We start from the raw sequence: 14,229 nt of genomic DNA, 5'->3' as shown, positions 1-14,229 counted from the left end.
CACGCACGCGCGCACGCGCACGCGCACGCACACGCACAGCCAAAATGCTTGCTCCGAGACCCTGGCACCAGTCTGTCTGGGTCTGACGCCCCACATCTGTTCCTCACCAGTCAAATCACCCTGGGCCAAAGACTTAAGCTCCTTGGTGCCTCAGTTTCCTCGTCGGTAAATAGGGGGTTATCAAGAGTGACTGCCCCCTGGTGGTGGTGCAAAACTTAAATGTGACAAAGCGTGGGGCCCCCAGGCTGGCTCAGTCAGTAAGAGTCTGCAACTCTTGATCTCAGGGTCTCAAGTTCGAGCCCCACGTGATGTGTAGAGATGACTTAAACATTCAAAGTCAAGGACACATTTTCTTTTAATGGGACAAAGCAGGTAAAGCGCTGTGCACAGAAGCGGGCACATAATAGCAGCTCAGTAAACGTTGGTGCCTCTGCGCCGGACCCAGCCTGGTTGGGCTTTGCAGTCCGCTCGAGTCTCCATGGAGAAACCGGGTGGAGCTCTGATGGACCGAGCAGATAAGCACTGTCGGGAAAGCTGGGGCCTTCCTTCACAGATGAAACATGATCCTCTGAGGCCGAGGAGGAAGGGTGACGGTCCGAGAGGCAGCTAAAGCTCTGAGTGCCCACGACAAGCTCTCCTCGCAGGCACCTCACTGGGCACATAACGAGGCTGGACGCAGAGAGGTGGGAAGGCCCCGCGTCCCCTTAACGTGCTGCCCAAATGTGGACGCCCAGGCCTTCCCTTCCTGTCCCCACAGCTTTTAACTAAAGACCTAGCTGGGGACCGGGGCATAAAAACAGCGAAATCAGCCCAGAGTGAAACCAAAACTAGACACTCTGGCTCACATACCCTGGACGCCAAGACTCTGGTGACACACCCAAACTCCCCGGGTGCAGTCCCCGGGAGGGAGGCCCAGGGAGGGGGCTCCTGTTTCTGCATTTCTCCCAACGTCCCCATCCACGACCACAGTCCTGCCAGGGCCCCAAGGCAGCCAGCCAGGTCTTAGGTAATAGAACCCAACCTCCTGCCCAGAAGTCTGACCTTGACCTTCCAGTGAGGTTGTCAGGGGAGGGGGGTGGACAGGAGAGGAAAGGAGAAAGAAAAGACAGAGAGAGGGAAAGAAGCCGAGGGAGATAAGGGAGACAAAGGCCAAAGGGCCAGCCCAGAAACGCCCCATGGCCAGCTAGGCGTCCAGAGCACTGTGGCTTCGGGGCATTGGGGTTCCGCGCAAATTACAAATCCAACTTGCCAGGCTGCTGATCAGCCTCAGCTGGGTGTTAATGAGGCTCCCCATGACCGGAGGGGCTTCTCAAACGCTCCAAGTGGGCCAGAGTGCCCTGTGGGGACAGGGAGAAGCTAACAGTGACCCAGAGAATCAGGCTTGAAAATCTATGGAGAGCCACCGCCCTGAAGGCCACGCCAGACCGGTGGGGAGCTGGAGGGGGCGCTTCTCGAATTTGGACCTGCACAGCCGCCCTCAGACAGGGACATCCTCTCGGTACTAAGGCCCCTTCAGTGGCTGCGTCCACAAATCCACGAAGTACAGAACTAAAAGCAGACCAGGTGAGAGCCACCTCTGGAGAGCTGGTTCCGGAGGCGAATGTTGCTTCCATGCTATTTCATTTCTAACCATGTATGTGTACTACTTCGATAAAAATAATTTTTCTAAATAGTGGTGAGGGCTGGAAGCAGGCTTAACTCTAGACAAAGTTTGAGGTCGGCCTCGACCGGGGCCCCTTGCCATGTGCCTTGCAAAGGGAGAGCCCAGTCTTCAATCTCACCAGCTCCCAGCTGACCCCGTCTCCCTGAACCGGGGGGCCCCCAACACTCCAGGCTTGTCTGGGCCTCTCCTCCTGCCCAGAATAACACGAAAAGCCACTAAGTAGCTTTTTGCTCCTCTTCTGTTTTCTTTAGTGCTGCCTCAGGCCTCCCCTGGGGTGAGAGGGGCCCAGATGTGTGAGGCTCAGCGCTGGGTCATCAGGGAGACCAGAGATTCACCCTACCCACACTCGCCCCTCATGTGCCAGGTAGCAGGTGGAATGGGAGGGGTGTTGAGAAAGCCGGGGCCCTACCCAGCTGCTCCACTGAGTCACCCTGTCAGAGCACAGAGAGGAGTGAGGCCAAATGAGCCCTCTCCAGCCTCAACACACATCTGCACGCATACACACACACGCACACATGCACGTCACTTAACCTGTCTGAGGTCCAATGTCCTCATCTGTAAGAGAGGATAGCAACCCAATATGGGGCACTGGTAAGGATTAAATGAAATACAGTTGACCCTTGAACAACATGGGGGGTTGGGGCACCGAACCCTCTGCATAGTCAGAAATCTGAGTACAACTTTGGATCCCCCAAACCCTTAACCACTACTAGCCTGCTGCTGACCTTCTGGTCACTGATAACATCAACAGTCACTGAGCACATACTGTGTGTTATGTGTAGTATGTACTGTATTCTTACAATAAAGTATGCTAGAAGAAAGAAAAAGTTATTAAGAAAGTCATAAAAAAAAAAAGGGGGGGTACCTGGGTGGCTCAGTCGTTAAGCGTCTGCCTTCGGCTCAGGTCATGGTCCCAGGGTCCTGGGATCGAGCCTGCTTCTCCCTCTCCCTCTGCTGCTGCTTGTGCTCTTTCTCTTTCTCAAATAAACGAATTCTTAAAAAAAAAAAAAAGTCATAAAAAAGAGAAAAGACATTTATCGTACTATAAAAAACCCAGAGAGAAGCGGGCCTGCATAGTTCCAACCCGGGTGGTTCAAGGGTCGGCTGTAGGCACATGGCACCCTCGGGGCCTCAACACCTCAGTTAATGTCACTCTTGTTTTCCTCCTCCCACTTCTTTCTCTACACATTTGACGCCACATGTCCACACACCTTCATAAAAACGTGGCCCCCTGCCACATGCTCTCTCCTCCACAGCCACCTCAGCCCATCCCACCCCCATCCACACACACTCACACGCGCTCTTCCGGCCAGTGTTGCTTGTCCTCCTTCTGGGATAGTCTGACCCCAGCAGGGCTCAGGGAGAGAGGGGTGTCACCCTGTCACCGGCCTCATCCTCTCGACGGCCTCTGGGGAGAGAAGGCAATGGATGGAGCAGTTCCTCGGAGTGGGGGGCCTAGAAGAAACAGGTCACAGATCCCCAAGGAGCCACGAAGCCAGATGGGAAGCCAGGCCCTGATGGGCTGGGCTACCTCAGCTCACCAGAAAAGGCCTTCCTTCTGTGATCTGATAAGGCTGTGAATCGAGGGGCGCCTGGGTGGCTCAGTCATTAAGCGTCTGCCTTCGGCTCAGGTCATGATCCCAGGGTCCTGGGATGGAGCCCCGCATCGGGCTCCCCGCTCCGCAGGAAGCCTGCTTCTTCCTCTCCCACTCCCCCTGCTTGTGTTCCCTCTCTCACTGTGTGTCTCTCTCTCAAATAAATAAAATCTTTAAAAAAAAAAAAAAAAAAGGCTGTGAATCGAGAGGCTTCCTGAGTCCTGATGCATCTGTAGGATCCTGAGCAGGAGAGACACACTCTATCCCCTGAGCTCTGAGCAGCCTAGGAGCCTGCAGAGGTGCCTGGGGCCCACCGCGGAGAGGAAGCGGGGAGGAGGGGAGCCCTCACCCCTCCGCCACCAGCCCCCTTCACTCCCTCACACAACACGGATTCCCTCCTAAGGCACCAAGCTTTTCCCTGCCCAGGGTTAGGGAAGCTCCTGGCCTCCTCCTCACCTGGCTGATGCCTGTTTATCCTCCAGGTTAGCCTAGCCAATCTCCCTCCGAGAGGACTTTCTGGTCCCCAGTGGACATTTACAGGCTCTCTGTGCCCCCCCTTATTCTAACAGCCCCCTTCCCTTCACACACATCACCCATATCACAGTTGGTAATTATGGAATCATTTGTGCCCTTCTCTGTTCAATCACAGCCTCTCCTACTAGACTCTCAATTCCCTGAGGGCGGCAACCATAGCTTTTTTTTGTTTGTTTTAACCATTGGATACCAGCACCGAGGCCCCCAGTGATGGGCCAAACTCTTGATTTTCTCCCCAATTTTATCCTTCTCCAGAGTCTTCTCCAGAATGGCGACTCCATTCTTCTCACAGCTGAAGCCAAACACCTAGGGGGCCAATCCTTTTGGGTTTCGGGTGTACAACACAGTGATTTGACAGTTTTATACATTACATAGTACTAGGGGTCATTCTTGACAAGTGTTTCTCACACCCCACTTTAGTGTGTCAGGGAATCCTGCTGGACTCGCTTTCTGCCCACACCCAGGATCCAACCTCTTTCCGCCTCCTTCACCACCCCCTCTGTCCAAGGTGCCGTGGCACTTCCACTGGACGGGCCTCCTAACTGGTCTCCTGCGCCCCACACCTGTCATCCTCCACGCGCCAGACAGACGGGAGATTTAAAAGTCTAATTCAGGTAACACCTCTTTTCAAACCCTGTAGGCTTCTCCTCACATTCAGAATAAAATTCAACGTCCTGCCCAGGGTCTTCAGTACCGTGGGTGATGGGGACATGAGGTCAAAGGGCACTGTGACCACACCTCTCGCTCTGCTCCAGCCGCCTGGTCCCCAACTCTTCCTTGAGTGAGCACCGTGAGTGCCCACCCACCTTGCTGCCGCTGTGGTCTGCGTGGAATGCCCTGTCCCCCCAGACCCATGTGACCTGCTTCCTTCCTAACTCCGCTCGAAGATCACCTCGTCAGAGGGGTCTTCCTCCTTACACTTTATTTCCTTAAGCAGCTTAATTTGGCTTCATGATCTTATCCCCACCTACTAGATTATATGTATTTGTTTATTTACATATTATCTGTCTCCCTCTGCTATAAGGTTAGTGTCATGAAACCACAGACTTTCTTTTGGTTTATCGCTGTATCTTCAGTGCCAGAAACAGTATCTGGCATATAGTAGATGCTCCATAAATGTTGCTTAAATGAATGACTAAGACTTCCATAACACTTTGTTGAACAAATTAAATAAATGTGTCTTCTATTTGTTGGGCACTAGAACAGGCTGGAAATCATAGAAATAAAGAAGAGAATTCCCTCCTCGGGGACGTTATAGGCTAATGGAAGAATCAGACACGTAAATAGTGAACTCTAAGAGAGGACAGAACTGAAAAAAAAAAAAAATGAAATTCAACTGACTCCATTTGAGGATCTAATTGGCTTTACTCACTGATTCATGAGTCAGGCCGCATCCCATCTAGCAAGTAGAACGGGGCTCCTTGAAGCTGTACTAAACTGAAGGCTTTTATAGGCAGAAGGGGGTGGGAAAAGGAAGTTTCTAGCAAAGAGTGGATTGGTTCAGGCAAGATCTCCTTCCTTTGGGAAAAGGCTTGGGTCTATCGGGCAGATTACCTCACTAGTGCTGACAAGGTAATTCCAGACTGACTGGTTAAAGGTCAGATTTCTGGGAGGGCTAAGACTAAAATTAGGCTAGGTATTAAGTCTTGGTTTGCTGATGTGGGGCTTAGCACAAGTGACTCCATTTTGCATCTGTTGTTTCTTTTTCAACAGTACCAATAAGAAAAACAGCAACAAGCCTAGGGGAGGAGCCTAGCTAACATTTACTGAGTACTTGTGTGTGCCAGGCTGGGGTGTTCTCTGACACCAATCAATTCTCCACTGAGTATCCTACAGTGCAGTTCCACTCAGAGATAGTGCAAGGGCGCCTGGGTGGCTCAGTTGGTTAAGCGACTGCCTTCGGCTCAGGTCATGATCCTGGAGTCCCGGGATCGAGTCCCGCATCGGGCTCCCTGCTCGGCAGGGAGTCTGCTTCTCCCTCTGACCCTCCTCCCTCTCATGCTCTCTGTCTCTCATTCTCTCTGTCTCAAATAAATAAATTCTTTAAAAAAAAAAAACAAGAGATAGTGCAAACCCCACAGGTTAAGGGCTCAGTCCCCCCACTTCAGATGCGAGTTGGGAGTCTTGGGCCACCCATACTTCTGACTGACTGGCTGTCAATCCGAGCCTCCCATGATCCCTTCTTCGGTTTTGGTAACTTGACAGTATGGCTCACAGGACCCAGGAAAACACTTACTTACACTAGCGGGTTTATTTTTAAGGATTCAACTCAGGAACAGCCAAATGGAAGAGATGCCTAGGACAAGGTATGGGGAGAGGAGACGGAGCTCCCATGCCCTCTGCAGGTGTGTGGCCCTCCGAGCACCTTGATGTGCTCACCAACCAGGAAGCACTCTGAATCTCACTGTTGGAGTTTTTATAGACCTCAATCTCCTGTGCCCCCATCCCTTTCCCAGAGGCAGAGGCCAGTGGCAACGAAAGTTCCAACCCCCACTAATCACTAGGTCTTTCTGGTGACCAGCCCCATCCTGAGGCTACCTAAGAGTCCCACCCTCAATCATTAGCATAAACTCAGGTGTGATCAAAGAAGCTCCTTATGATTAACAAAAGACACTCCAGTCACTCAGGAAATGCCAAGGGTTTGAGGAGCTCCAGGTCAGGAACCAGGACGAACCACACAGGCATCATTTATATACAACTCACACATCAGTACAATTCTCGGAAGTAAATGTTATTTTTTATCCCCCATTTCACAGGTGAGAAAACTGAGACTTTGGTAAATTAAGTGATTTGCCCAAAGTCACAAAATCCGTAAGCTAGAGAGCCAGGATTTGGATCCAGCTGCAGAGTCCATGCCCTTAGTCACTAAACTTAAAGTGCAGGAGGTAGTCCAACATCTGAGGGAATGTGAGTAGATTTCACTTTAAGGGTGAGTCCAATTTATTTATTTATTTATTTAAAGATTTTATTTATTTATTTGAGAGAGAGAGAGAGAGCATGAGAGGGGGGAGGGTGAGAGGGAGAAGCAGACTCCCTGCTGAGCAGGGAGCCCGACGCGGGACTCAATCCTGGGACTGCAGGATCATGACCTGAGCTGAAGGCAGTCGCTTAACCAACTGAGCCAGCCAGGTGCCCAAGGGTGAGTCCAATTTAATAGACACAGAGATCATGACCACTTCCTGTGGGAGTGCCTAAATTATACCCAGGTACCTAACATGTGGTAAAATCTGATCACCAAAGAGAAGCCCTTGCAGGCCCAAATATTTACCTGGGTAGCTTCTCACAATTCTTTTTTTTTTTTTTTTTTTTTTTTTAGGATTTCATTTATCTGAGATATAGAGCAAGAGAGAGTGTGTACAAGCAGGGGGAGGGGCAGAGGGAGAGGGAGAAGCAGGATCCCTGCTGAGCAGGGAGCCCCATATGGGGCTCGATCCCAGGACCCTGGGATCATGACCTGAGCCGAAGGCGGATCCTTAACCGACTGAGCCACCCAGGCGCCCCAGCTTCTCACAATTCTTCTTCATTCCTTCTGGTTGAGGCACGAGCATTTCTCCCTCATGAATACCCAGTGTGAATGTTCCAACAGGACAGGCAGCTCAGCATTGACAGGACAGGGAAGAGGACAGAGAAGCTCCCAGGACTGCCCAGCACAGCCATTCTGGGAGGCAGGTAGGGGAATGGGGCTGAGGGGTGGGGGTGGGTGTCACAGGCTCTGTGCCTCCACAGTGTCTGTCTAAGCTAATGGAGCCCTAGAGAAATGTCATATTTGCTTTACCAACCCAATTATGGGCCATTATCTCCTCTATTGTAGTCCTGGGTCTGTATTAGGATCCTACTTCTGAAAGGCCACAAGGGAGTTAGAAAACCTAAGAATTCATGGGGCGCCTGGGTGGCTCAGTCGATTAAGCATCTGCCTTCAGCTCAGGTCATGATCCCGGGGTCCTGGGATCGAGCCCCACATCGGGCTCCCTGCCCAGCAGGGAGTCTGCGTCTCCTTCCGCTGCCTCTCCCCTTGCTCATGCTCTCTCTTGCTCACTCTCTATCTCAAATAAATAAATAAAAACTTAAAAAAAAAGAAAACCTAAGATTTCAAAGGTGAACATCCAGGATGGGGCCCCCTGACAGCTGGGGGGAGAGAGTAGCACATGCGGCTGGGACTCCTGCCGGCTCAGAGTCTTTAGTCACCCCTTCCTTTCTTCTAGCTGAGCAGCAAGGCTACTTTGGAAAGTTCCTTCCGTCCTCGATTCTATTAGACTAGGGGAGGGGGGCCTGGCTCTGCTACCAGCTATAGTTTGGAGGTGGACATCTCTAGAGGTTCTGCTCAGAAAGGGCCAGGGAATCAAAATGAGAAAACCTCAAGGAGAAGTAAACTTTGGGGGGAATTGTTGAGAGCCCCTTCTCCTCCCTACAAATTACAGAGCACGGTGGTTAAAAATTTGGACTCTGGAGCCCAGAGTGACTGGGTTCAAATCCTGGTTCTATTACTTACCAGCTTGTGTCCTTGGACTACTAAGGTGCCTCTTCAAGCCTCAGTTCCCAGTCTGCTAAAACAGTCATCCTCATCCTGTTGGGAGGACTCAATGAGCGAATTCTTATAAAATGTAGTCAACAAATGTCTGGCACATGATAAGCACTCAGTAGATGTTAGCTCTCGTGGTCTGCTCTGAGCTCGGAGGGAGGGGACACTGACCATTACCCCCACCTTCCACCCTCAGCCGCTCCTAGTGGAGGGGCTAGTCTACCAGGTGGTAAGAGGCCCCAGTTCCTGCTTGACAAGGAGGACTGGATCAGCATTGAAGCTGAGGACAGAGAGAGGTTGGCTAGCAGCTAGAACCCAGCAAAGGCAAACTTCTTTTGAGAGAGGCAGAGCGGACGTGAGCCCCAGATACTTAAGGGAATAATGATGGTTTAGTAGAGTCAGGTGGCTTACACTTCTGCCCTAAACTGGACTAAAACTTTTGGTAAGCTCCCTCTCTCTTGCTTCAATAGGATCAATTCAGCCTCCTCTCTATTATCATGGTACCTTATCCTTAGTCTGTTAAAAAGCTTATCACACTATCAGGGTGTATGTATTTAATTGGCCAAACTCCGTAGCCAGATTTCTTGAGATTGGGACTAAATTTGAGTTCTCCTTCCGACTCAAACAAACCTCAAAACAAAAAAGATGTTCATGTGGGCCACTCATCCATCCCACCCTGCTCCTCTGAGGACAGATAAGCCAGCTTCCTGTAGGAAAAGCTTTGAGGGGCTCAGAGGAAAGAGCACTTGAAAAGCAACCCGAGGGTAAATCCCCACCCCTGGCTCTTTAACTGCTCATGATTCAGTTTCCTCATCCACACTTGTAAGATGGGAAAGTAACTTCTGCCCCATTCACCTCTCTGGGAGGGAGGGTAGAGAAGCCAAACATAATGACATACAGGACAGGACAGCGTTTCATTCTTTTTTTTTTTCTTTTTTTAAGATTTTTACTTATTTGGCAAAAAGAATTAACAAATAAAAAACCTGTGTGACCTGGACCAGAGGCCTCTCCTCCTCCTCTCGAAGTTTCCCCTGCCCGGGAGCAGGAGAGTTGACTGGCAGACCCTGCCTGTGGCCAAGGCTCCATCTCGACCCTGCCAAAGGAATGCAGTCTCAGCCTGCCCGCCGCGTGCAGAGGGCTCCTGCTGGGGAGTCCACTCCCCTTCTCTCTTACTCCATTTGCAATCACTATTTATTTATCTTTGGAAGTTGAAGGCACCAGAGCCTGCAGCCGGGAGAGACTGGTGGAGCCAGAGAGGGAAAGTGAAGAAGCCAGTGTCTGGGCCCAGGGTCTGCCTCTGAAGGGCCAGGGAGGGAAGGCGCTTCCCTGCAGAGGGGGGTGGGAGACTGGACGGAAAGGCCACGGGGCTGGAAAAGGTGCCACACACACCAGCAGGGCCAAACCACAGAAAGGAGGTGGCGGCGACCTTCTTTGCCGATACAGTGAAAAATGAGGAATAGGAGTTCTGACCAGGGATCCCCCAACCCAGGCAGCCTGCCCCTCAGCAGCGAAGGGTCTATTAAGTGTCAGAAAAGGCAGCGTTTGTGGGGAAACTGAGGGAGCAGACACACTAGGCCACACTTCCTTTTCCGTCTGTCCCCAGCCCCATTCCCAGCTTGCATCACAGTCCATCTAGGATTCTCAGGCAACTTTCACTCCCATCCCCCTTTGTCAAGGTCAGACACCACCCAAAGCCACCAGCCCTGTGTCTCTGGAAACTGAGTGCCCCCTCTCTTGAACTCGCTCATTCAAATGCCACAACTGACCTTCACCAACTAGGAACCACGAAGAGCCCCATGCTGACCCCAGAGATTAGATACTCCAGGACGTTAGAGGCCGTATCCAAAGTCAAATAGAGCCATCTAGAATGAAGCTCTCCTGACTGGCTCACAGTGCTGTGCTCTTTCCACACCCGGCCCAGATCCCTGCTTTTCTTCCCATTTCTCTCATTCCTACTGCCCCCGGAACACACACACACACACACACACACACACACACACACACACTGGGATATGGAAAAGGTAGGAGGCCAGATCTAGCCTGTTGCCTTGGCCTTTGACCCCTCCGTGGCCGAGTGACATGCACCCCCCGCTGGGTGAGGTCACTGGCAGCAGAGGAGGGTCTGAGCCTTCCTAAGTCTCTGGTTTGTATCCTGCAGTGGCTGGAGCAGGGCTGCGGGAGGGAGAGCCGGCTTCCAGACTGGCCCATCAGGTCAGGGGCCAAGGGAAGCCGAGTGTCAGCAACGCCAGGGCGGTGAACAAAGTTCAATCTCAACCCCAAACAAGGAGCACCAACCATCTTTGGCCGAACCCGCAGGTCAATGAAAGACCCAGAACAAGGGGGTGCGGGCTGGATGAGCAGGAGCGAGGGAGGGTTTTGTGGAAAGTGATGGTGGTTGGCTTTGAGGGCTGGGATGGGTTGTGGAGAGGAAGAGTCCTGGCCCCGGGGGGAGGGGGGCGGGAGGGAGAAGGAGTCCCGGCCCAGGGCGGGTTCGGGGACACGCGCGGCCTCCAGCAGCCTGGCCCGCTCTCGCTCCAAGGAGGGCAGCGGCCGGGCTGCGTAGCGGGAGGCGCTAGGGCCTCGCGGACGGGCGAGCTGGCGAGGGGAGGGCGCCCTCTCGGGAGGGCGGGCGGGGGCTGGCGGCGGCGGGAGCGGCGCCGCGCCGAGCTGCCTCCATCCATGGCACGGCGCGGCGGCGGCGGCGGCGGCAGCAGGAGGAGCCCGGCGCGATCCGCTAGGTCCCAGCCCAGCGCGGAGCGAGCAGGCGACGCGGAGGGGCCCGGCCTCAGGCGGCCCGGGAGCACGGCGCGGAGAGTCGGGCCGCGCCGCCGGGGGCCGCCCGCGCCGCGCTGACAGCCGCGCCCGCGTCCTCCCCGCCGGGGCGCTCGCCGGACATGCCCCCGGGGCGCGGCGGCGGGGACCCCGGGGCTTGCCTCCGCCCAGGGCCCCCCGCCCCGCCCTCGGACGCCCCGGGCCCCCGCTGAGCACGCCTCCCGCAAGCCCAGGTCCCTCTGGCCGGCGCGCAGACGGGCCCCAGCGCTGTGGGTGCCCGCGGGGCGATGGGCTGATGGGCGCCGCGGGACGCAGGATGCGGGGGGCGCCAGCGCGCCTGCTGCTGCCGCTGCTGCCGTGGCTACTGCTCCTGGCGCCCGAGACCCGGGGCGCGCCCGGCTGCCCCGTCCCCATTCGCAGCTGCAAATGCTCGGGGGAGCGGCCCAAGGGGCTGAGCGGCGGCGCCCCCAACCCGGCGCGCAGGAGAGTGGTGTGCGGCGGCGGGGACCTCCCGGAGCCTCCCGAGCCCGGCCTTCTGCCTAACGGCACCGTGACCCTGTGAGTACCCTAGTCGGCCCGGCCCGGCGCGAGCCCCGACGAGGGGGCGAACGGAGACAGGACGGGAGGGGCGGGAGGAGGGGGACGGGGACGTTGCCGCCACTTCAGAGACTCTGGGACACGCCTGAGTCCGGGCGCCGAGCAGGGAGGCTTGGAGAAGTACGGGGAGGATTAGGGCTCCAGGGGTGTGGAGGGAGGAGGGGACTTGGGGGGGCGGCTGCGCCCGAGGGAGGGGCACCGCGGGCGCCCACTCACCTGCACAGGTGAAGGGAATGCGCGCTGGCGGGGCGCCCACGCCCCTTGACTTTCCAGCCTGGGCTGGTGTTGCAGACTTCGGGGACGTGAGGTGGGTGGGCTGGGGGGAGGCTCGGGAAAGATCGGCGCCCGCGGCCTCAAAGGTGGCTGAGGTCGTTACCCCCGCGGACGCGTCCTTGGCCGGACTGGAGGAGTCTTCCAGGTTCACCCCGCGGGCCTGGCTCCTCCAGTGGGGGGCGCCCCATCTGCGCCCCCCCCCCCCCCGCCCCGCCCAGCCTGCCAGCCCAGCTTCCAGCGCGTCTCCATAGGGCAGGCGGAGGGGGGAGGATGTCGGAAAATCTGTCCTTGGGATTGCGGCGCTTCTGGCCTGAAGGAGACCCGGTGTCCGGGTTCGTCTCGGGCCCCTCTCCCTCCGCGCGTCTGCGAAGTGAGCCTTGCGCCGGGTCCTGCACCCCGCCCTCTTCTTTGCCTCCCCTGGGTATAACCCGAGCTTTGGCTGTTAATCGATTGACTCCTTCGCTCCAAGACTGCGAAGAAAGAAACCCGGCTGAGGGGGAGGCGGCTGCCTCCCAGCCTCCTTCCGTCCTCCCGTTTCCTTTCTCAGCCAGGGCCCTACCGAGCCCTCACTCTGCCGCCTGCGAGCGCGGCCCGTGGCGGCCGCGCACCGACCCCAAGCCTCCTCAATGGAGGTCCGAAGCCCCCCCACCGCCGCAGGAGAATTCGCGACCCCCGCCCGCCGCGGCGGTTTCCTGCTCGGACCACGTGCTCCCAGCTCCACGCACGCCGTGGAGTGGAGGGTCCGGCCCGAGCGGCGACCCGTGCCTTTCCTGTCCCGGATCCAACCTGCGAGCGCTTGCCCTTTCCTGTCTTCCTGACCCCGGTGGCGACCGTTTCCCCACCGCCCCTTGCCCAGACTTGGGGCTGGCGCACAGTCTATCCTGATTGTGTCCAGAACAATACAGTAGTGCCTTTGGTCGGGTGAGTTCAGAGGCTGCCGGCTTCCTGACAGGACACGACTGGTCAGCCTCTGACGTTGGCCGCCCGGCCTGCATTTTCCCCAGCTGGGGTGTGTGTGTGCGTGTGTGTGTGTGTGCTCGAGTGTATGTGTGTGCATGGCGGGGGGAGGGTGGAAGCAGTGTGTCTGCTCTCTCCCACGTCTCAGCAGCAGCTCCGGGATCTGGCCGTGGCCTGGGAAGGCGGCTGGGGCTGCTCATTCCTGGCCTCTTTGACTGTCCACGGGTGTTGAAGGGTCCAGACAGGCCCGGGCATTCCCCAGCCCACTCAGATCTGGAGGAGAAGTATGCTTGCCGTGTGGAATGGCTGGGCCCGTGTCTGGGGGAGCCCCCGCTGGGCAATGGTAACTCAGGTCAGGAGAGCGGGGGTGTGTGTGTGTGTGTTGTGTGTGTCTATTCGATCTTGTGGCTGTACTCACACACATATGTGGGACACCGTCTCTCTGTGTGTCTGCTTGTTGGGATTAAGGAATCCACACATACTGAAGGCAGAAAAGAGGGGGAAAACATTAAAAGGTGGTTTTGCAGTACATCTTAGAATGATTTGGTAACTAACGCTTTCCAGCCATAGCTAATTCCCATCGACGCCACTCCAAGGAGCGAGCGCAGCTGACTCTTGGTGAGAATATATGGTGACAGGGTGGCAGCAAACGTGACTGCTAGCTCACCTTCCCATCCCAAACCATTCCCAGACGAAGGGCTCCTTCTTTGTCCCAGGCCACTGACCTAGCTGGCTTAAGATACCTTCCAGAGGAACAGCCCCGGACCTGGGTGGGCATCCCCACAGTGATGACAGGGCAGGCCCTAGAAGCTCCAGAGAGCCCACTGGCCCCTCAGCCTGGAGTGTGGCTGAATCCCAGCCACAGACCTATTTCTTAGGCTCTCCCTCCAGACTCCACCTAATCCTGACCCTGATTGCTGGGCAGTGGCTCTCTTCCCAGGGCTCAGCCCCTCCAGCGTACCCATCCCTGCCCAGCATGCCTCTTGAGGGAAGAAGGAAGAGAAGTGCCGGGAAGGGGCTTCAGCCTGGCAGCAAAACAGGAGGCCAGGAGCTCAAGAACCTTCTCCACACCCTCCCAGACTCCTCCTCCTTACTCTTTTTGTTTCCACACAGATTTCCCCCGCCATCTTTTTGCCTGTCACCTGGTGCAAACAACAGGACTTTCGTGGATCGATTTTGCACCTGTGGCTTTATCTCCCTCCTCCTCCCCTTTTTCCTCCAGAACGGCCACCTTATCTCCCTCCCCCCTCCCCTCTTTTCCTCCAGAATGGGCCACCCGGCCCCAGTCCCCTTCACACCCCACCCTGCTCACTTGGGTC

The 14,229-nt window shown here is 55.7% G+C and overlaps 1 protein-coding gene and 1 long non-coding RNA gene across 4 annotated transcripts in view; one reads left to right on the top strand and one right to left on the bottom strand.

Moving 5' to 3' along the window:
- Positions 1-346: 346 nt before the first annotated feature.
- LOC135363696 (uncharacterized) lies at positions 347-12,855 on the bottom strand. The gene is made up of 3 exons (XR_010409689.1): positions 11,897-12,855; positions 2,959-3,071; positions 347-2,657 (listed from the first exon to the last, which is right to left on the bottom strand). It is a non-coding gene; the product is annotated as an uncharacterized LOC135363696 (long non-coding RNA).
- ADGRA2 (adhesion G protein-coupled receptor A2) overlaps positions 10,978-14,229 on the top strand; it is a 33,344-nt gene continuing 30,092 nt past the window's right edge. For 2 of the 3 annotated variants that reach the window (XM_064585553.1, XM_045879831.3), the window contains exon 1: positions 10,979-11,641. In XM_064585553.1, coding sequence (XP_064441623.1) covers positions 11,379-11,641 — 263 coding nt within the window. In that variant the 5' untranslated portion in view covers positions 10,979-11,378. Of the gene's footprint in view, positions 11,642-14,229 lie in introns of all 3 variants that reach the window. The other variant, XM_064585554.1, reaches the window with a different exon arrangement.

This window comes from Mirounga angustirostris, unplaced genomic scaffold, assembly GCF_029215605.1.
Source record: "Mirounga angustirostris isolate CCGP_5_RB_7025 unplaced genomic scaffold, mMirAng1.0.hap1 SCAF_2, whole genome shotgun sequence".
Lineage (NCBI taxonomy): Eukaryota > Metazoa > Chordata > Mammalia > Carnivora > Phocidae > Mirounga > Mirounga angustirostris.
Note: the sequence above shows the minus strand (reverse complement) of the source record. Positions and strands in the feature narration are given on the sequence as shown.